The following is a 24,239-nucleotide window of genomic DNA, read 5'->3' on the forward strand; positions in this document are numbered from 1 at the left end:
AGTCATATGGACATATCAAATATACGAATCTATTCTGTACGCAAGCAAATGTAAGCTAATGTGCTTGAACTGCAAGCGAGAGCGCGGAACGAACGACAAAGAGCACAATCGGCCCCCGCGTTCGGCACCGTTCGACATCTGGCTCTGTCCTACTTGAGTGAGCATATATATGTATGTATATGCGCATATGTAGGTATATAAATTCACATACTTGTATTTGCGTATGCCTTCTTCCTGTGTGCATGGTAATGAACCATTTCTCTGTTGAGAATAGGACGATGATAGAAAAAGTAGGAAACGAAAGGGAGTGTTTCGAGTGTAAAGTGTCTTGAAAAAGGCAAATCGATGATGGTGCCTCTTAGTGTTGTTGACTTATTAACGTCTGATGCACAATCGAAATTGAAGATATCTTTCATGAATTTGATAAATGTTTCGTCATTTTTCACGTTTGTGCAAATGTAACTTGACCCATTCCATTGCAATTCCATTTACCTCCTTCTCTATATCCATACAAAATATCTATCAAACAAATGAAATTAAAATTTTGTTTTGAAAATTGCAACCATTACATCAGTATTTTCTTATGACGTTGTCACGTTAAACTATCGTCAGTAAACGGATTTTACAGACAACCTCTTTTTAGTTTTTGCCAATCTTTGTTGTAAAGAAACCGCTGTCACTCAAGAATGATAGAATACAAGATTGCACCGACGGAAATAACTATGACGTCGACGAATCATATAAACAAACAACACGAAGATAAATTAGTTGTTTGTGAAGAGAAAGAGTAAGCCAAAGGCTTGGAGGCTGCCAACACACAAGAATTTATACATACACATGCACTACACACTTTCTTGCCATGGCGTCATCGGCAAAACATCATAAAAAACTGCATTCGGTTGTATTGTTATAGTAGTTGCACTGACTATTTAATATGCTTCTCTTCACTTTTATTAGTTGGTTTGATTTTAAAATTGTAAATATTAAAATGTTACCAAGCTGTTTGTTTATTTAAAGTGATGACGTCATCTGCTTGTACAAATCGAAATTAAAAAAGTAGCGGTTTTCAAAAAGCGCCACCTTCTGTATTCTTTTTACTGTGAATCATATGTCTGTTTTTGAAAGCCATATGGCAGCACTAATTTGGTCTTTCAGTATGCTTCCCATTATCAAATTGGTTTCCTTACATCTCCGGTGAAAATTGCGCGTTTGTGAGTTCCACGATTGTGTGTTCAGAAAGAAAATTAGGTATTTTTCATGAAATAATTGGAATTAAAACCATAATTTGACTCGGAAAATTATAGCTAGTGCTCGTTTACACTTTTATTTAGATATTTGTAAGATAAGTGAGCCGGTACAAGTAAAATATTCGCATATTTTGTGGTGCCCTGAAAGTGTTTTTTTCTCTTCTTTCAATTTTATTCTTCGCTATAGTCCGAAATTTTCTTACTTTATCTTGCTTCGAGCTTTCGCATTTTTTTGTTTATTGCATTTATATCCAGTGCTTTTCGGCCTATCGGTCAAGATGGCATAAAAATGAATACAAACATTTGAAGAAGACTTGATATAAGTAAGTATTATGTTCATTATTCTTTACTTTATCTAATATTTTGTTTACCGCAATAAATGTAGAATTGCACCAATGTCGAGTTCGGTATTTATTGAAAGTTGTGCCAAGCCCTTAACGAGCGGCGTAGGATCTGAAAATGATGTTGCTGTTTCAGGTTCACCTAACTCGAACTTGGTTGTGGTGTATGGAAAAAAAGGTGTCAACTTTGATCAGCGAGGAATAGAGAATCTTATTGGTAAGTTGATGTCCAAGAAAAGGAGTCTGTTTTTTTAAATACGTTTTTTATTTACAGAGGAAAAAACACTCTCTTCAATCAGTGTTATACGGTTGACTTCACCAACACCTAGTATGATAGATGAAGAAGAAGAAGCAGAGAGGACGGAAGAACTCTTGCGTAGACAAGCTGAAGGTTTGTCTGACGACGAATCAAATAGAAGTAGCAATAGGAACAGCTCTAGCACAGATGAGTGTGCGGAGAATACTGGAAGTGAAGAAGTTCATACAGCGGATGATGAAAAGAGTGATTGTGACGGTGAAAACTCTACTGATAATGGGAAATCAGAATGCCGTAAGAAGACGCGAAGGAATAGGCGTAAAATGCGCACAGTAACCAAAATCCACAACATTCAAAATAAACTACGCAAGGAACGTCCAGATATTGTTGGTCTAACTGTAGAAGAGTTTTATCCGCCAGTATCTGCAAAGGAAATGGTTAAAGAAGCTTTAAGTAATACTATTTTTTATAATTAGTGTATTATGAACTTTAGTTTAATATTTATTTGTTCTTTTTCTAGAGCTTGCAGGAGTACCTACATTTAAGCGCACTGCTGATTATGAATTTCAACTATATGTTATTAAAAACGATCATTGTTACACTCCCTTTACGTCGCCAGCCCAAATGAAGGCTAAGCTTGCAGAGAAATATAAGGCAGAAAAACACGCAGTAATCGGGCGAAAAATAATTCCACACACAGCGATAACTATGAAGCAATTACAACTGAAGAAGAAAGTTGTACCTGTTGCCAATGACTTCGCTGAACAGTCCACACTGCATTCTGTGAAAGACCAAAATATAAAAGTCTTGAATAAAATACCTTCATTGCCCCACAAACAAGGCGATACAGATGGACTTGTAGAAGGTGACACTGAAGCACATAGCTCAACAGCAGAATCTGACATTGACATACTCAGTGAAGAATCTGGGGATACCGATAATGATCGCGATAGTGACTTAGACTTCAACGTTAACAATAGGAAAGGTCGCAAGAAAAAAGATCTTGTATCTAAAGCAAAACGATTGTCTGCTGGAAAAGTATGTGTTAAGCGTCTCTCACAACCACAAGACGACGATGATCAACGTAATAAAAACATACGACCAGTTACTGGCAATATTTCCATCCGTTCATGCAAAATAGGGACACCTTTAAAAACAGCTGGTTGCGCCCCTATTGCAGTACAAAAATTGCTTTCAGACGCTGTTGCTGCTCTACCTCCCATTCCGAAACGACCCGTAACAGCACAAATAGAAGATAATGCTTTAAATCCTGTGCCACGACCACAAGCAATGCCAAATGTCATTCGTAGAGGGCCTATCATAGAAGTCGGTGTGCAAAAGGTACCAAACGTTCGCAAACAGTTGCTAACATCACCACAATCTGTAAAAGAAATTGTTATAAATAAGGTAATGGAAAGGAGAATTTATGAAACATAGTAAAACATTTTTAATTACAGGTTATGGCTAGCCCAAAAAGAGGATTCACAGAAATAGGTGAATTGCTTGCCCAAACGGATAAGCAAATACCAACCAGAACTGCTCCCAGTACTCCGACGAGTAGCACCAAGAATACACAGTTGATGGTTGTCCCATCGCCTTCAAAAGGATTTATGCCATTAGGAGTTGAAACTGCTGCAAAGAACAAGCTGCCTGCTCAAATTTCAATTCAAACCCACCAAAGCTCGTCCGAATTAGCAGCAAAAAGTAACATCTCCATGGAAGCACAATCAAGTGGTCATCCCGATACTCTCCCATCAAATATATCTGCAATACAGTGCGTGCAAAAGGAACAAAGTTCTTCAGAGTTAGCTGCAGAGCAATTTGATCTCATCGTTTCTATTGTAAAAGGCGAAATGCAAAAAACTGCCGCTGTGGAGGCCTCAAAGTCAAATGAAAACATACCAAAATTGGTTAAAATGTTAGAGAATGCCGAACATACGCTGGAATCAAATGGCCCACAAACTAAAATGGACAACAATCTCACCAATTTTGGCTCGTCTGCAGAAACCAATGTAGATGATATTGACATCTCTAACGCGCCTCTATTAGAAACACCCGATGATTTCCCTGACGATTTACTGCAGCATGTTGTGGATCTTATTGAAGATGATGAAACGCTACAAGAGGCTGTTGAAAAGCAAGTGTTCGGTGGAGATCATAACGAAGGAATTCCGTGTGCTGGTTCCGTGTCTGCTACGTCGACCAGATCTGTTGCGTCTTCTACAGTTCAATCACACACATCTGAATCTTTTGGTCCTCTGGTAATTTCTTTTCAGTCCTATCACACATATTGTATAAAATATACACATAATTTACACAGGAAACGAATCAACCTAAGAGCATTATTGAAATGGCTATATCTAACATACCATCGGTTTCGTCGGCACCCAGCAGTACAGTCAGTCACGCTGTTCGTGTGACTAATATTCAAACTTTGAAGACAGCACCGCCACCGGCGGTTCGTAAAGAGCCTATTCAAATTGTGCGGGGAAATGGCCGAGTTATCACGTTGCCTCCAATTGAAGCACCAACTACTCGTGCAAAGCGCAGGGCTCAAAATCAGCCCGTGACAGCAATTCATGGTGTGTGTGCAAACTCAAGTACGATTTTGAATGAGTCGTCCATGGATGGTTCCCTGCAATCTAATTCTTCAATTACCATTTTTGAGCACATACCTCCAGCGACTATTGAGAAGAAACCCGAAACGACAAATAAACGACGGGTTTCAAAAGAGTCTGGAACTGCTGGCACAGTTTCCAGCAAGACTAAAAAATCCACAGCTTCTGCAAAGAAAAGTGCAGCGGCCAAAACTATTGCGGGTAAATCTGGAGCGGAAGAAGAAGCTTCTGGTTCTCAAGAAGATGACGATGATCCAAATAGGTTCGTGTATTACAGTAAAAAATGTAAATGAAGTAACTTATCCGAATACTAACATATTTATCAGGCTTTGGTGCATATGCCGACAGCCGCATAACAACAGATTTATGATTTGCTGCGATGTTTGTGAAGATTGGTTCCATGGTACTTGTGTGAGCATCACAAAAGCGATGGGAATAGATATGGAGCAGAGAGGCGTTGATTGGACCTGCCCTAAATGTGTAAAACTACAAGAGGAAAAGGTTTGAACCGATATTTTTTTATTATTTATTTATTATTAATATTTAATATTAATATTTAATATTTTTGGTTGTGGAACGCTTTTCAAAGTGAGGTTTAATGATGAGATTATATATTTTTATTGCTGGCATTATATCTATTTTATTACCAATTCTTCTAAAGTGTGCTAATTTCATTGCAATCTCCCTGCAATAATAATTGCTCCTAAATATTTGATTGTGTTAATTTTTTTTTTTTTTGTAATTCAAATGGTCCACTAATGCTAGTTTCTACCATTTTTGTCTTTTTTTTCATTTAATTTAACTTTGTTCATTTTTAACCCTTTAGCAACCTCGCCTATATGAGCTAATATTTTATTTTTACATTATTTCTCCTTAACCATAAATCAGCATATTAGTGTTATTTTACATTTCCTTATAACCATTTCCAAGTCATTTATATAGAAAAGTAAATTGCATAGGTCCCTGTTGTACTCCTTTTTTAGTCTTTCCACATTCCGATATCTTACCATTTACTTTCGTTCTTTGGTGTCTATTTTCTAAGTATGACTTAAACCATTCTAGTACCACGTCTTGAATCCCATATTTGTACTTTTTTTGTAACGAAATCTCTATCAATTATCTCAAAGGCTTTCTTAAAATCTTAAAAAAAAAACCACCATAATGTTGTTTGCGAAACTCCGATTGGATTTTCGAGAAAAGTTCATTAACTTCCAAATATTCTATAGGTTGTTGTTGTTGTAGCAGCATAAACATTTCCCATGCATATACGGGGAATTCTGCTAGAGTGGCAGTCCTTGGCTGGATATAAGTCCGGGTCGTTCCGGTAACGTAGAACCGACTGTCGTAGGAACGTCAGTGCTGTTTCACCACGCTTTCCAAAATATTTTCAATAGTTTTTCATGTCTTAATAGGCCTAAATTGGACCGGAGTTATCATTGACTCGTTCAGTGAATTTTGGATTTTACACACTGTGTTTATGTTTTGATTCCCTATTTCACTGTTTAAATTAGAGGTTAAGTACAAAGTTGCCGTTGCTTGCTTCTTAACTTTAATTGTTTTTAATAAGTGAGAAAATAAAAGATAAAAATCTTACACATTTATTTCACTAATGACACAGAGGTCGCCGTAGCCGAATGGATTAGTGCGTGACTACCATTCGAGAGTGCGTTTGAATCTCCATTCATCAAACACCAAAATAATAGCGGTCGCTCCTGGACAGGCAATGACACACCTCCGAATGTATTTCTACCATGAAAAAGCACCTCATAAAAAATATTTGCCGTTCGAAGTAGGCTTAAAATTGTAGATCCCTCCATAATAAATGATTTCCTATGTCACCAGGATATCTAGTAAACTTGTGTCTTAGCTAATGATATTGAATTTTATAAAAAAGAAATTTTGTTTTCTATTTACAGAAGCAAAGAAAAATCACTGACATGCTCTTTCCAAAGGTTTCATCTACTGAAAAGCACGAACAATTGGAAGTTGATGCCAGAAATGAAGAAACGACAAACTCATCTTTAGATACCAGCTGCGCAAACATCACTGCTTCATCTATTGAAAAGTCAAATTGGATGGAAACTAAACAAACGATTGAGACACCAAAAACTCAGTCAGAACAAGTCCCCCCTATTAAACTATCATTAAAGAAGGGCGTGGCAGCAGCAAAAGCAGCAACGAGTTCCCTGAAGAAGAAACAGGCTTCGAATGCAAAGCGCAAAGGATTAAATACGCCAATTTCACAAACTAAGAAACAAATTCCCTTTTCACAGCAGGAACCGAAGCATGATTCCACAAAATCACCTTTAGCAATTCAACCTGTGAGCAGTCTACAGCAAACGCAGAGAGATTTTCAAAAGTCGGCAACAACCGAATCAATGTCAACTGACCCGCATACTTTCTGCATTGTGTGCAAGAAAATGGCGCGACAAAATTCAATATATTGCAGTGATGACTGTATTCGAAAGCATGCACAGAATGCTCTCAATGTATTTGCAGCAGCTTCTGCAGCAGCCAAGTTTCCAGAGCCAACAGTTGCTTCTAGCAGCAATGAGGAAGCTGCCTTAAAGAAAAAGAAAGCAAAAGGTCTATTTGAGGATATCCTTTCTATGGCAGACCGAAAGCCGAAAGTTGAACGGGTAATATAATATTTTGTTTACTCTTTTTATAATTTTTAGCATCTTAATTCATGTGACTTCTTATTGACTATATTAAACAGATCCTGGTGTACAAGGGTATAATTTTGTTCACCAATCTTATTTGATAATCCCCGCGTAAGCATCACTCTTTAGCTGCGGGGAATGAAGCGACTGCCGCGCTTTGTTAAACTCCGACAAAATCGCGTATAGCACGAACACGGCAACGGTAATCGGAATTACCGGCGCAGTTAATTATGATTAAAATTGCAGTGTGACAGACAGTTGATACGCGGATTAGTGAACAGCTGATTTGCCTGTTGAATAGTTTTGTCAGTAAAGATTGAATGCAACAAGTACGGATGTTAGCTGCTCTGGTACTAAGAAATAATTATTAATTAAAAAAAAATTGAATTGCAATTTCTCAAATTGCGCAGATATGTCAAAACAATTAACCCTCCGTTGGACACCTATTTTAAAACCTTCGACTGGGCACGCGGGTCTGGCCTTTCTTGTTCTTCTCTTTAAAAGTTTCATTATTTTTCATTCGCAATAGATAATAACTCATCATCATCTAAAATTCCCCTAATCCGCTTAAATTATGATAATTAAGTCCAATTGAAATGATTCGAAATTGAGTCGTTAAAGAAGAAGAAGATAAACCCCCAAAAAATAGGAGAAAAAAATTTGAAAAAGGGGGTCCACACCCATCTTGGTCCAGGTATTACTCTCCGCCTCCTCATTTGGGTGCAACTCGTATTTTTGAGATTGGGTAAAAAGCGTGCTCACTCTTATGTTAAGTTTAAATTTCTGTCCGTCCGTCTGAAGTTGCAAACTATCTAATTGTCTAAGAGTTCGAACTAAACTTTGCTAAAATGTGCACGGGGATATAAAGTTCGGGCCGGGCCGTAAGGCTTACGTGGTATTGAAGTCGGTAACATTCAAAGAATTTGAAATATCCTGTTCTTGCGCAGAATTCAAAATCTACATGATTACCGCTGTATTTCTCTTACTTTTGCTATACATTTTTCTTATTTATAATTCTGATTTATTCAATTTCTGAGTTGGCAGCTTTTGAACAATTTTTAAAAATATTAAATATATTTGATACACCCGCAGGTGCATGTGATTGACCGAAAAAGTGGACGTGTACTAACTGGGAGCAATGCACCTACAACTCTCAATCTTAAGAAATGGCTTCAAGAAAACCAAACATTTGAGGTAGTGCAACCAGGAAGTTCCCAAGCTCAAGAAATTGAAGTAAGTTATACAAAATTTAAGTATGTTTTAATAATACACTTAATATTAATTTCAGAAGAAACAAAAGCAGCGGCTTCCCCCACTATTATCTCCTGTAATAAATTCTACTGTGGGCAAACATATCCCACAATCACCACAAAGTGCACAGATTGCGCAAATAACTCCTCATGTTACACCTATTGCCAAAACAGCCCAGTCGCAAAAGGAATGTGAGATCACCGCACAAATGCAAAAGCCGGCAAAACTCTTCATTGAACAAATAGTGAAAACAGCTCCAAATAGTCCTCGACCTGGTACACCCAAGCAACTACAAAAGTATCCACAACAAGTTTCTATTAAACCAGATAAGGTCCCACGTAGCGATTCAAAAGAAGATACAAAGGAAAGAAAGGAAAAATCATCAAAACAGCGACCATCAGTTGAAACCGTCGTCAAAAAGCATTCTGATACTGTGGCATCTGTAAGCACTAATTCGGAACCTATTCGCTTGAATGTTCGCCGAACTCTAAAAGAACAATTGTTGCAACGAATGAATGAATCTGAAAGTGAAAATGACAGCAATTTGCCAAAACTAAGTATAGAGGAGATAGAGAAATTTGTTTTTGAAACAGAAGCTGAAATGTACGAATACTTCAGTCGAGACACCGGATCTCGATACAGGGCTAAATATCGTTCGCTAATGTTCAACATTAAGGATAGAAAGAATCACACCCTTTTTGCGAAGATCTGTACAAAAATAATACAGCCCAAGCAATTAGTACGAATGTCACCGGAGGAGTTGGCGAGCCAAGAATTGGCAAAATGGCGCGAAAACGAAGCCAAACATCAATTAGAAATGATAAAGAAATCAGAACTTGACTTGCTTTCTTGCGCTAAAAATTACGTTTTAAAAACACACAAAGGAGAGGAAGTCATAGAGGGCAAACTAGAGGATTGTGTTAATTTGGATGTAACCATTCCCGTTGAAGATGTGGTGTCTGTGCTAAATAGCTCCGTTGTGAGTAGTAGCAGTTCTGTAGGTGAAAGAGCCAAAGCTGATATGGGAGCAATCTCTTTGTCCTTTGACCACTCACAAAGTGATGCAAGTCGTTTGGATGAGGAAAAACAAAAGAATCACTCGAAGGAGAAGGATAGGGAACGTGACCGGGATCGGGACTGTGAGAGGGAACGTAACCGTGAACACGGTCGAGATCGTGAACACTATCATGCGCGTGCACGTTCTCACGATAGCGATCACAGTCGCGAAAAGCAGCGAAAAAGCAAAGACCGCCATAGAGATAAAACAAGATCAAGGAAACGTAGTAGAAGCCACACTCGAAGTCGCAGTCGGAGCCGAGAGAAACGGCACAAAAGTTGCCACAAGGAGGAAAAACGAGAGAGAGAGGACCGGGAGCGCGAGAAAGATAAGTTTAAAGAGAAAGAACGTGAACGCGATCGTGATCGTGATACTCGACAACAAAAAGATGAATTTGATAGTAAATTGATTGATAAAACTGCAACTTCAAATATACCATTGGTTGGAAACTCCAATAAGAATAACGTAATTAGCAGCGGTAAAGACAAAAGTAGCATAAAACCCGCAACTACTTTAAAACCAATTGAAGCTTACAGTTTAGTAGATCAAATACTAGAATCTACCAAAACGGTAGAGGAGGCGGCAAATTTAATAAGTGAAAAAGAAAAATTAAAGGAGAAAGAAAGAGAAAAGCTAAAGAAGGATTCTAGCAGACAAGCCACCACACCTCCTCTCCCTACATCGTCAGTAATTCAATTTGTGTCTGAACACAATCACTCATTTTCCAGTGGAAGCACAACTGATGATCAAGAGCCAACCAGTACCGTATCCATAGCTACACCACCACAAGATCCATACATACGTTATGCCGATGCTGACTCTCCAACAATGAGTGGAAATGTATCTACTTCTGGCATTTGGAGTGGCAACATTAATATGGTAGACGTTGCAACGTTCCAGATTGTTCTACAAGCAGTTGTAGGGAATTCGCAAAATCTTGGAGCCTTATTACCCGAAGAATTAGATGTGGTTGGTCGCATTGGGCCTGACACTGTTTGGGAATATATATCGAAAATCAAGAGAAGTCCTAACAAGGAGATCGTCATTATACGTCTTATTCCTGCTACGGAGTCAGAAACTGCAGCTTACAAAGTTTTATTTCAATATCTTGAAAATAGAAATCGTTTGGGTGTTATAAACACTGTATCGCCACAGATTAAGGATTTCTACATATATCCATTGGGAGCGGGAAAGACAATGCCTTCAGTGTTGTTACCAGCTGAAAAAATAGAATTCTATGAAGATCCTTACAGGCCGGATATATTGGTCGGTGTTTTAGTGAGAATCATTGGAAAACGTCACTCGGCTGTGCAAATTATTTCGACATCCTCATCAAACTCAAAAGTAATAAAGCATTTCATAATTATTTTGTGGAATATTTCTTGATTACAGGATTTTTTATACTCAATGCAAAAAGACATTTGCACTTAAGTTTCTTTCCAACACTTAGATTAGGTATAACCAAACTAGAAAAATATGTAAAGAAGTAGTGAAACATGTAAAATATTTATTATATTCATGTTAAATTTCGTCAGATAATAACAAACCTCTGCCGGCATTTCGCCATAAAACCCATTTACAGTTCAGAGACGTCAAAAAAATTGTAAGTCTCTTCAACCATTGGAAAAAAAGTTAAGGCGCATGAGACACTTTTTTTTTTATATTTTATGGTTGTTGTTGTTGTTGTTGTAGCAGCATAAACATTCCCCATACACATATACGGGGAGTGCTGCTGAAGAGACAGTCCTTGGCCGGATACAAATTCGAGTCGTTCCGGTTACGTAGAACCGACTGTCGTGGGAACGTTATTTTATTGTTCGATTTGTTTGGTTTTTAGCCAAGAGTACTCAAATTAATTTTAGGAATTTTGGAACTTTTAGTATATCCGTGATGGCGTAAACTTTTGGATATGCAAATTTTCTCAAAAATATTCTTACTAAAGCAAGCGTTTAATACCATTCGTTATGATCTCTATAACCTACATAATTTTGGTTTTGTACCAGGAATTACTGCTTAATCTCTTTCTCTATTTGATGTTCGGAGTCGTTTTAAAACTGTAGATCCCTCCATTTTGTAGAACAGTCACAAAACGCGCGCTACAAATAGGAGAAGCTCAGTCAAGCACCTAGCCAATTATTCAATTATTTATTTTACTGCTTAATCTCGTGCTATTTCTGCGTCTATGTGTATGTTGAGTAAAAGCTTATGTTGCCAAAATTGGACTGCCATTCCTGCAGCATCTCCCGAAATGTATGGGTTATATTTTAATGCTAGGGCAAGGGCAATAATATACAATCCTTTTGAATAACGTCTACGAAAATATCAAAAGCAATTGAGAATCGTGTAGCATAAATTCCAAATTTTTCCAATAATCTTGTTTATTTTTCTCAGTCCTATCGCCGTGGAACTGACACCGACAGTTTTACGCCGCCTGGAAGTCCGAAAAGAAAGCGGCGTATGCATGCATCCACACCAAAAGTTGATGAAATTGACGTAGATGCTATAATAAAAGCACCAATCACTACAAAGTCACACAAAGGTATGAAAGTCGAAAATTCAGTAAAATGATATACCAAAGTTTATCTTATCGTTAGCATCTACAATACCATCAACAGCTGCAACAGATGATGCTGATGAGCCATATTCACCTGGAGGAAGTTCTGAAGATGATACTCCCATAACGTCGAAAATGGCTGCAAGATCCGATGACGATGATCTAAAACGCAAAATGGAAGAACTAAATCGACAAATTGCTGCACAAGAAAAGGAGATAGCTGGATTGCTGAATGTGGAATCAACGGTAGGATGAGAAATGAAACAATTAAGTTAAAGTATACATTTCCCCATTTTTTAGTGTTTTGCAACTACATCATCATCTAAGACTTCCGCAGTTTTGGCAAATATATCGATACCTTCAAATCTTTCGCAAATACTTGCTAGCATAAAGGGCAAGCCGGAAGCTGGGCAAATGCAATTCTCTACAACTTCAATCAAGTCTCAATCATCCGTTACTCACGCTACAACAAAAACTCGTAGTAATTCGGTTGAGGATGAGGAATACAACCCTGAGTTGGTTTCTTTTGAAAAAAGCAGTAAGAATATTTTAAATTTTTAAATTAAGATTCAATTTTTCTCATATTTTTTTTTTCCAAAAAGTTTAATTCATATCTTTAATCATATTTTCAGCAAAACCGACGGCTAAATCAACCAGTCGTTTAGCTCAGTTAAGCGAAGCAGAACTGCTAAGCATGGTTCCTGACGATATGATAGATACTCCGCCGGCTCAAAAATCTCTGCCATCTTGCACAGAAATAAAAACGCATTTTGAGGAGCCACCACCACCTGGCGTTTGAATTATGAAACACACATAATTGCACTTGCCCTCATGAATGATGAAAGCAGCTCATGCGTGTTTAATGATCACCTTTTTATTTTATGTACATTTATTCGAATTATCAAATTAGTCATTAGGATAATTGCGTTAAATTATGCATTACTCATACTTGTATGTATATGAAAATCACCAGCTATTCATTTGTGGACTTAAGAATTTACACCATTCTCAATTGCTAATCATTTAATTACACAGGGTTGTCGTAAATTGTTATTTCACCAAGCAAAAGTAATTAACATGCGATGACAAAAATAAAGGAGGACGGATAGGACCTGAGGTCCTAAGATTCCATGCAAATAGATGCATCTTTGTTATCACCTTCTGGTTTAGAGCTTTCGTTAAGGTTGCTTTCAAAGGAACTGGGTACTATTTAGTACCAATAGTGCAAAGTTCGGGCACTTCACAGATAAACGTGTGTAGATTATATGAAATTTTATATTATATATGTTCTTACTTATGCTCTAATAATAATTCATTTGTAGTTGTATAATAGAAACACTGCTTGTAAAATATAAATAAAGTAAATGCAAAAGCTCAAAGGTAAATAAAAAAAACAATTTCTTATTTGCAGTACACGTTTTTTGTTGGCTCACAATTTTAAATTATATACAAATATAGTTTCTAGTGCATAATTCGCCTGTGTGATGTAGAACTATGCGAAATTTAGAAATACACAAACAAAAAATCTTAAATGAGTTGATACATTCTTGAAAGATGTTTGGGAGAAGCCTCTCAAATCTGTGGTGTGCTCGTGTTAGGTAGAAGTGGCAGTCGGTCTCTAAACATATGAAGAGCCAGGTAATTCTGTTGCCGAATAGTAAATTGTGGAGAAGCTGTTTCATTGCAGAGTTGGATTTTTCATAACCCACCAATATAAAATGTTTTCATAATATTATGTCGGGTTTGGGAATCGAAATCCAGGGTATACTTCCGGTATGTCAAGCACACTGGAAACGCCAAAATCTTATTTTTTTATTTAATCTTAATTGAAGTGTCGGGATGAAAATCCACAACACGCCAGAGTATTCCACCGTTTGCGAGTTCAAACTGTATTCTACAGACTGCATAAAACTACAGACTACCGTTATTAAGGCAGCTTCCAGGTTTTTATGATTTCTATCGTTTTATTTTTAAATTATGTTGAATAATTTTTGTTTTTATCGATGGCTTTAAATTTCTTTTAGTGTATTGCCTTTTTATTAGTTAATTAAATTTCGTATGTTTTTATGTTATCTTGGAGGCGAATATATTATAATTTATTAACTTATTGATATAATTACTTTTTTTTTTTTTTTGTTTAAAAGTCTTCAGTAAAAAGGCTACGAACTTATTCCCCAACCCAATATATTCATTTAAGCGGAAGTTTTTGTTTTTTTAATTCGTTGCAGTTTCTTTAGATAGATTGATTTTCATTTATATGTAATTGTTTATTTTTATTATACGCGATAGATCTAAACAACCTTTTAATCGGTGAGCCATTTTGTGACTGACCCAAAATTTTATGTACTATACAAATTTAGCCATTTTTAAGTGTGTGTTTGTGGCTGGTGAACTAAAAATGTAGCCAGCCAATTGAATGCAAACTCGCAGGATAAGTTTGTCTTTAAGCCAATTAGAAATATATCTCTCAAAATCGGTGCACTAGACTGAGCTAATTTACTGGAGCCGCAGCCCTTTGTCGGGAAAAACCCGAGTCATTCCGGTAACATAGAACCAGCTGCCATGGGAATGAATTTATAGTCTGGTTTGACTCAAACAGGAAACACATATTAGCTACTGGACGGGAAGTATTTTGCTCCAAATCTACTCGATAAGTGACGTTAGGATCGAAATATCTCTAAAACTTTTTGTTGTTGTTGTAGCACATAAACATTCCCCATACACATATACGGGGAATGCTGCTCAAGTTACAGTCCTTGGCCGGATATAAATCCGGGTCGTTCTGGTTACGTAGAACTGACTGTCGTGGGAATGTATTTAAGGTTCGATTTGGCCCAAATGCAAAGCATAGCTTCATGAATAAAAATATTTTTAGTTGGCATATTTTGACGTGATAACGTCTTATAATTCGATTTAACAGGCTGCACGCACGAAAAAATGTGTCGTTACCTTGCTGATTAGTGTTACCTTGCTTATATGTCGTTACCTTGCTCATTAGTGTTACCTTGCTCATTGCATTGAATGAACTGCAAGCGAAAGCGCGGAACGAACGACAAAGCAAACGAACGGCAACGTTCGACATCTTGCTCTCTCCTACTTAAGTGAGCGTATATATGTATGTATATGCGCATATGTACATATATAAATTCACGTATTTGTATTTGCATATGCCTTCTTATTGATTATTATTAATTTGATTCACTTGAAGAATTTAAAATAAAACCAAGTTTGTTAATAATACCTGTTGTTTTAATGTTATTATTATTTTTTGACGTGATAACGTCTTATAATTCTATGTAGCCGGCTGCACGCACCAAAAAATGCGTCGTTACCTTGCTTGAACAGCATGTTATGTTATGTTATGATATGTTATGTTATGTTATGCTATGTAATGTTATGTTATGTTATGTTATGTTAAAGTATATTATGTTATGTTAATGTTACCTCATTCTCTATATCCATACAAAATATCTATCAAACAAATAAAATTAAAATTTTGTTTTGAAAAATGCAACCATTCAATCAGTATTTTCTTATGACGTTATCACGTTAAACTATCGTCAGTAAACCGACTTTACAGACAACCTCTTTTTATTCTACGCTACGAACGGCCCGGATTCAGATATATAGATTCTTCATTATTATGGAAACATACATAAAAATCTTAAAGATTATTTAGTAAAGAATATACGACAATATTCTAAATGGTCATCTGTCAAAAAAAAACACAATTAAATTGGCATTTAATACAAAATTTGTTCCAAACCGATTGCGCAAAGCTTAATTATATTCGTTTACAATCAACTGTCTATAGTTTAAAGCGCTAGTGACAAGCAAAATTAGACGATTCCATCCGCCTGAATCAATTCTATTAAATCTATTATCAACTTCATCTTGGTCTAAGTAGAATTGCCCAAAGTACCGACATCTAATTTGTTTCAAAATTGGGCACCTCCTAAGAAGTGCGCTATGTTTTCTTATTCGTTTGAGTTGCAAAAAGAGCACTTAAAATTTGTGAGGTAAATATGTAAGATTGCATGTGGCCCTCAAAACCCAAAAGATTTTATAGTTTTTAACCCGTTGAAATAGCTTTTACTAATTTTGTGATCTAAGTAGGCTCTTGAATATGCGCGTACTTTTCAAGGTTACCCAGCCAAGGACTGTCAAACACGCAGCATTCTCCAAGATTATGGGGACTATCGTATCCTGTTACAAACATGACAAGTTTTAGTTGAACGATAACATACAAAGTTATGCACTAGAATGATTTTATTTACTTTTCCATTAATTTCATATCAAATTGAGCCGCAGCGAGGCGCTGTCAAGTTTGCTAATTATTAATACTAGTATGTAACCCCCGAAAATCGGGTGGGCTTTTTTCCCACGGAAAGTAAACAGCATATGTGACACTTTTATATATTAAAAGTTATGATGATTAGAAAAGTGTATATTTTTATTCATGGGTAAGACTCCGTCAGAAAATATGAGATTTGCAAGTGGTCTTTCGATTTCTTTGAAACTTTGGGAAATATTAGTTCTAGGTAAGATACATTCGAACCTAAAAGGATTTTGAAAAATTTTCAAAATTGAGTCATCTACGCCATGTTGAAAATCGGGACCGTGTTTTTTTCAAAAATCAATATTTCTTGAACCGTTGGATGGATTTCAATGCAATTTACAGACAATATAAAAACAAATAAGTAGTTTAAATTAGTATTATGTTAAAAAAAAAATTTCGAAATTTTGACCAAAAAAAGTCAAAAAATTTTTTTTAATCAATTTTTAGTTGATTTGGCCAGTTTTTTAGATTTTCTGTTATACACGTAACGATTCCTTATGATTTAACCTTTATTTTGAAAAAAAAAATTTTATGGTGTCTATAATAGTTCTCGAGATATTGCGATTTTAGTGGAAGCGCGCACGCACGGTTCGCGTCCGCACGCACGGTTCGCGCTGCGTTTTATGTTCCTGTATGAAGTGACTGAAGCAGACTGCTGCAGGTGTGTGCTCGTTTTTCTACTCCCGCGCTGCGTAACCGCGAACTTCACGGTGCGCGCTTCTACTAAAATCGCAATATCTCGAGAACTATTATAGACACCATAAAATTTTGTTTTTCAAAATAAAGGTTAAATCATAAGGAATCGTTGTGAAACAATCGTATCAACGCTGAGATATGTGCGCTCTTGACCAGATAGCGTATCGACTATACTCGAGTTTATGATGGCACATTGATCATTTTTTGGACATAATATGGCTCGGCCTTTTAAATTATCGATTTCTACTATTCCATTGTTTGGTTGGAAAACCCAGTCAATGAGGTTTCCGTTTTTTAAAAGAATTTGATCAGAAATTTTTACTCTTGATGCATTATCTTGCCCTTCGCCGTGTCCTATGCGCAAAAGAAAATTACAATAGTTAGGTTCTTGACTACGCATATTGATTGTGAGCTTAAGGGGGAAGTCTACTGTGACAAGGGAAAAAACAGGCTTATTTTCCGGATTTTATTTCTAACAAAATATTGCTCGTACATAAAATCTATTTAAACTCTTATCTTTATTATATATTTAAGTTTTTGAAAAAAAAAATTTTAAGTCAAAATATTCAAAATGGCCGCTGTGGCACTTCTGCAAGCGCAAGTCCGCTTTTCTTAGGTGCCTAAACGGTGTACATGAAATCTTACGTTTCGGTGATCTAAAACAAAAAAACAAAATATTGTTATCATATACATAGTATTGACTCTCGTCTGACGTAGGATTATGTCGATAAAAAATTTTGGCGTTGAAAAAAAAATTCTTGAAATTTTTTTCTTTTTTTTGCCTAAAATTGATGTTACTATTGTTTATAACAATTTAACAAATAACGATATCAAAAAAATCCTATGTCAGACGAGAGACACTATTACAGAGAATATATAATTAAATTTTTAAGCTGATTCATTTATCAGAACTCGAGATATCGTGTACACCGTATACAAAAACTTAGTTTCGAGAAAAATGCGTTTAAAGTTTCATGTGCCGCAGGTACGCGCTTTGGAGCGCTTCGGGAAAAGGTCGAAATTTCAACGAAGTAAAATTTAGCCAGCTGTAACACATATTGTACCTTATTTAAGAGGGTTCAAAGTATTTTTTAAGCTAATAAAAAAAAATCGATTTATTGAAAAATTCACAGTAGACTTCCCCCTTAAATGATTTAAAAAATTTCCACAAAGAGCAACGCTTTAAACAATTACGAACTATGCCAGTTTGCGTATTTCTCGGTACCACAGGCAAAACTTGCCTAAAGTCTCCACCCAGAATAATAATTTTCCCACCAAAAGGCGTCTCATTTTGGTGAATATCGCGCAAAAGATTAAAGAGTTCTTTGCCCATACAATGCTGTGCTCATTAGAAAGAGTGTTAAACAAAGCAAACGTACTAATATATATGCATATATTTGTGTGTCATCCCGCTTTGCATAGACATCGCTGTTATCAATATGAAAATTTTGGTAACTTTACACGCAAATATTTTATGAACAAATTAACCAATTTTAATTTTCATAATTTTCCGTAAATATGCTCATCAAAACCTTTCTTTTGATATATATTTCATATCTGTACATATTGTAGTTTAGTCAGAATAAGCGCCATGTTTTAAAATAATACTATAGATTTAAATACAATGCAAATACGTGTACATACATACATACACTTGTATACGTATTACTCGTAATACGAGTAGTTTTATTTCGATAAATGAATCAACGTTTGTTAGTTTTACGACAACATTACTAAGTAGCTACATATACATATATAATTTCATATTAACATACGCATGATTTCACTAAGTGATACGTAATATATAAAAATGTATTCAGACGTCCATTTAAGCACATGGATCATATTTGACGTTGAAATGTGCACAGGTTACTTTGGGCCCACTACGTGTTCGTGGTACTGGTATTCGAAAAAGCTTGCCCTTCGGCATGCAAACGCAAATTTTGTATTGAATACTGCCAGTGCGTAAACCGAATTCTGAACTGACAATAGGTATTTTATCCATATCCAAATAGATACCAGCACCAGCCTCCAAAATGGTCAAACCTTCGGTTGAATTGACCAACATGTCATATGATAATGACTGAAGCAAGATATTTGCTGCGTCTAATGAAATCCCTTCAGAGCCTTTAAATGAAACTCCTAAATCTGCTTCCAGATTGAGTGAACGATCGATGGGGCTCGCTATGCGGCTGGCGCTTACAGTTCTTGCAAGTAAGTTTCCAGTACCTGTTGGTATATTATAATGTGGACGATGCGAAGTGAAGATAGTGTGGCCACTAGTCGAATCTTTAACTTCAAAATTGTTAACTGCTTGAAATTGGATGCCGGATTTGTCTAGAGTCAAGCGATTGAAAGCCTGGCCGTTCTTGTGCAGACGTACATAGACACCATCATCGGCCGTAATGGTAACTGGTTGATCTATAAAACCATCGATTTGGCCAGTTTGTTTACTGTATACACGATCTAAATCAGTATAACCATAAAACTTCACCAAATCATGTTCAGGGATTATCTCTATTCCATTAATGCCGCGACCAAGATGCATTACTCCAAATATCGTTAGCATAAGTATGAGATTGCCTATAGTAAGTGCCAGTAGTATAATGAACATTGTCCAAAAGGCAAACGTTTTGCGGCCTTTTTTAATAGCGCCGTTACTGCCGCCATCATAGCCACAATTAAATTCCTTTTCTATACAGTTATCAACTTTGGATTGCATATGAAGATTCGATTCCATAGGAAGCGTAGCTGACATAGCGTTCTCCGACGTTGCATCATCAGTGTATGAAGGCGAAGGTCCGCGTACAAAAGTATTTCCAAAGCTGTGCATTGTAAATTGATTTGACTAAATTATTTATATTATTATAGGAAATTTGTATTGAAAATGTACATATCTAGTATAGATACAATTTTATGCAGTGAAGAACAAATGTCAGAAGTGTCATATCGCCTTAAATAAAATATTTTAGTTTCAGTGCTCATGCGCAGGATTTGGCTAGATTTGGCATTGGGATTTAACAGGAGAGGTAGAAAAATTAGAAAAACAAACATATACAATTCCTAATATTATTATTATGTATTTTTTTTAATTTATACTCCTTTGAACGGAGAAATAGCACCATTATAATGCATAACATTAAACCGAAGTTCATTTTACATTCATTCTCACTTAATTGTTCGGATGCTCATTTGCGCGATAAACAATTTTTTTATATTCAACTGAAACGAAAAAATCTACAGTCTTTACAAACACCCAAACGACGTTATCACTAAAAAAGACTTTGCATGTTATTAGTCCATAAAATTTAAAAGACAAAAAAAAATTATAATAACTTGTTTCATTTAATTTTTATTTTAAAATTTGTAAGGGGTTACAATATTTCTGAATGTTTTATGTTAGTTAGGTTAGCCAGGTTGCTTGTCTAAGACAAGATACTCGGTGGCCCTAAGGCCCATTGTCCAATGCAGGTACATTTGATTTCCATCCCTAGTTGCTTAAACCATTTATATCTTTTTAAGAAGGTAACTAGTCCCTTCAGTGAGACATTTTGCAAATTTCCCAGGTATTCGAAGAAATAATCGCCAAAATATTTGGCACGGCTTCGTTGAAGTGCAGACCATTCACAGAGGAGGTGATGTTCCGACTCAATATTATCTTCATCTTCACAATTCCTGTCATTGTGAGGTACACCCATTCTACTGACTAGGGTGCCAATAGTGCAGTGACCCGTTATAACAACTGTAAAGACGCTGGTAGTTGATCTGTTGAATCGAAACAGACAATTTGATATTCGGTATTTTCGTTATCGCTCTCATCGTCATTGGAAGTTTTCAATTTTTTGGATGGTTGAACATACTCAGTTGCCAAAGAAATGTCCTTTATTTTATTACTTTAAAGCCAGTAAACTTTATAACGCTCAACGCGTGCACGTAATATGGTTGTGCAAGTTTTTTGCATTTACTTTCGACCGATTTTTTTTTCCTTTGAGCTTCATAACAGTTGGCGTAATTTTGACCGGCGGTACTTGAGTCGTGAAAAGTTTTATACCGCATACATTTGGTTTTGCATTGGTCATATGAACTCACGAGCCTGTGATGTGCTTAGTATGCAGTTTTTCCAAAATACCCTTTCCTTTATCCATTTGTATCTTTTGCAAAGCCAGGTTATTCTTTAATTCATTGGATTTTGTAGACACTTTTCGTAAGTCATCGATAAGCCTTCGAATATTGCCTTAAACAACTCAGCACTTTCCGCGTGCCAATTATATTGAACAGTTGGCAGCAAAATGAAGACCCGTTGTTTGCCCTCTAAGGGTGCGGCCAGAGTGAACGCTGAGAGCCGAGCCGAGATTGTCAGTGCGATAAAACTGGTTACATACAAGTCAATACAAATAAGCTTGTGTATAACACAGTGAGCGCCGACAAGAGCAGAGAGCAAAGCCGATGAGTGCGAGAAAACAGTTTCAAAGCGTTTTGCTCGCTTTTTTGGATTGTTGATGTTTACTTTTTAGAGTGCAGTTGTGTTTTAACACACTTTTATTAGGTCGGGTTGTATGTATGTATGTATGTATGTATGTATGTATGTATGTATGTATGTAACGGAATCTTTGAGCTTAATTTTCACTGGCTTCTAAAAATATGATCGACTTGAAATTTTGCACACCTATCAAGGACCGATGACAATGCAATAATTTGATAAAAGTTTTCCATTATCCTTATTAGGATTGCCAGGATTAATATTTTCTTTTTTTACCTGTGGGCAAAAAGTAAGGTGAATTTGGTTGTAAAATGAAAAATCTTTATTTATTCTTGTAAATCAATTTCATCCCCTTCAAAATAATCCCCTCTCGATAAAATACACCTATGCCAACGATTTTTCCAATCCCCGAAACATGCCAAATAGTCCATTTCCGGTATAGCCATCAGCACCTTTCGATTCAGCTTTTATCTCCTCCATCGACTCGAAACGCGTTCCCCGGAGTGGCCTCTTGAGTTTTGGGAATAGCCAGAAGTCACACGGAGCCAAATCAGGCGAATGCGGTGGTTGCGGAACGATATGCGTGGATTTTTTGGCGAAATGGTCACGAAGAACGAGTGCAGTGTGAGACGGTGCATTATCGTGATGCAAAAACCAAGAGTTGTTGGCCCATAATTCTGGTCTTTTTAGATGAATTGCTTCACGTAAACGACGTATAACGCTTAAACAATATTCCTTATTAACAGTTTGGCCAGGTGGAAGGAATCCATAGTGCACCACACCACGAAAATCGAAAAAAAACTGGCCAATGGAGTGGGGTAGCCGTTTCTCAGGCTCCCTCCACGAAATAAATATAGGATAAATCATTATATAAATGATGAAATTCACCAAATTCATTCCTTTTTAGTGTAATTGGATGTTTTCCAAACTCTTTTGTGTTAATAATTGCATTAATCACACTAGGAGAAGCAAAATACCCTTCATCAGATGAATCCATTACCGTGTACAGCAATTTTATAAACACAAATGAACAACAAAATTAAATGACATAAGAGCAAAAAAATGGCGGCCGCCGTAGCCGAATGGGTTGGTGCGTGATTACCATTCGGAATTCACAGAGAGGTCGTTAGTTCGAATCTCGGTGAAAGCAAAATTAATAAAAACATTTTTCTAATAGCGGTCGCCCCTCGGCAGGCAATGGCAAACCTCCGAGTGTATTTCTGCCATGAAAAAGCTCCTCATAAAAATATCTGCCGTTCGGAATCGGCTTGAAACTGTAGGTCCCTCCATTTGTGGAACAACATCAAGACGCACACCACAAATAGGAGGAGGAGCTCGGCCAAACACCTAACAGAAGTGTACGCGCCAATTATTTATTTTTTTTTTTTTTTAAGAGCAAAACACATGGAATAAACAAAATTTCAGCGCTGATTCTCGCATTCACTGTGTTATATACAAATTTTCTTCTCGCATGAAAATAAGCGTCAATAAGCTCGGCTCGGCTCGGCTCAGCATCAGCGTTCACTCTGGCCGCACCCTAAAGCGTTGATATCGTGCATAATTGTTTTTGCAGCAGTGTTCCGAATTACTCACACATCGAACATGTCTGAATAGAATTTGAATTTCTTGATTACATTCTTGTTAAATTTATCTGCTTTTATTGCCTTGTACAAAATCCTCATTATCAATAATAAAACTTAGATTATTTTTTTTCACATCTGCCAAAAAAGCCGTTTACAATATAAAATTCAAAATCTTCACTTTCTGGCTTTATTACGTAATTATTAACTTCACTGGGTTACCCATCTTTACTTTCCGAAGAATTATGTACCGCTTTTTCAAAACTATCTCTTGATATCTCTTAACTAGCGCGTTCTTACAATGTATGAAACGCGTGACCATGACTAATAATCGAATCATGACGCGTGACTGAAAAATATTACATATTTTTTAATTGCTTCAAAGAATAGAATAATCTTTTTTACAGTTTCGGCATTTTTATTTAATTTTTTTCGGCTTTAAATTTCTACATTTATCAGGTTTTAGTGTTTGATAGGTTTACATATTTTACTTGCACGACGATTTTTATGTCGTGTCGCTTTTGCATATTTGCGAGTGCTTAATCATTTGCAATGATAAAATACATTAAATGGAAGAAAATCATACACTCGCGAACATTCCAAGGCCGCATAAAACTTCCACTATAAGTTTCTGGAAATGCCGTTGAAGTAACAGTCCTTGGCCGGATATGTGAATGTATATCCGAGTCTTTGCAGTAGCGTATGCCCGATTGTCGTGAGAACGAGACAATGACCTTCTTATCTTCTTTTTATCGTTCACCTTTGTAATATAAAATTGGGCAGACAAAATTACGGACATGTTAAAAGGGGGTTTTTTATTCGTCGAAAAAGGAGTTTACCTTATTTTCCCAACCAGTATAAAGTAGCGACAGTAGGCCAAAATTATTCAGCTTTAGGCTTTTCAAAGCAGACAATATAGTCCTGGTTCAAAGATATAGGTAATTTTGATCAACGCTGATGCGTGAACTCATCACCGTCGTCAACGAAAAATTACGTGAAATAAAAATTGAAAAAAATGAAGTGTTCAAAATTTTTTACATTTATTTTACTAAGCGTATGAATTTCACTGTCCCCTGTAAGCGCCACCTTCTGTATTTTCTACATCACGCCTTGCATCTCACCATGGTTCAACCATTTTTACCAAGGTAAATTGAATA

General features: G+C 36.4%; 2 protein-coding genes across 4 annotated transcripts; one reads left to right on the forward strand and one right to left on the reverse strand.

Annotated features, from left to right (window-relative positions):
* Positions 1–1,188: 1,188 nt before the first annotated feature.
* Positions 1,189–13,359, forward strand: LOC129240074 (uncharacterized). Of its 3 annotated transcripts, XM_054875558.1 has the most exons (15): positions 1,207–1,248; positions 1,435–1,570; positions 1,633–1,805; positions 1,863–2,297; positions 2,365–3,251; positions 3,302–4,105; positions 4,165–4,724; positions 4,789–4,963; positions 6,379–7,101; positions 8,218–8,358; positions 8,414–10,777; positions 11,825–11,972; positions 12,028–12,233; positions 12,288–12,525; positions 12,620–13,359. In XM_054875558.1, exons 3-15 carry the CDS (start codon positions 1,643–1,645, stop codon positions 12,784–12,786), a joined length of 7,011 nt encoding a protein of 2,336 aa, XP_054731533.1. In that variant the 5' UTR covers positions 1,207–1,248; positions 1,435–1,570; positions 1,633–1,642; the 3' UTR covers positions 12,787–13,359. The 3 variants fall into 3 exon arrangements, with proteins under 3 accessions (XP_054731524.1, XP_054731543.1, XP_054731533.1); XM_054875549.1 differs by having other exon boundaries at positions 1,189–1,570; XM_054875568.1 differs by having other exon boundaries at positions 1,189–1,570; positions 12,049–12,233.
* Positions 13,360–18,636: 5,277 nt separating this feature from the next.
* On the reverse strand, positions 18,637–19,956 carry LOC129247489 (beta-sarcoglycan). The gene has a single exon (XM_054886632.1). It carries the CDS (start codon positions 19,853–19,855, stop codon positions 18,851–18,853), a length of 1,005 nt encoding a protein of 334 aa, XP_054742607.1. The 5' UTR covers positions 19,856–19,956; the 3' UTR covers positions 18,637–18,850.
* Between the last annotated feature and the right edge of the window lie 4,283 nt (positions 19,957–24,239).

The sequence above is a fragment of the Anastrepha obliqua genome, chromosome 1 (genome assembly GCF_027943255.1).
Source record: "Anastrepha obliqua isolate idAnaObli1 chromosome 1, idAnaObli1_1.0, whole genome shotgun sequence".
Lineage (NCBI taxonomy): Eukaryota > Metazoa > Arthropoda > Insecta > Diptera > Tephritidae > Anastrepha > Anastrepha obliqua.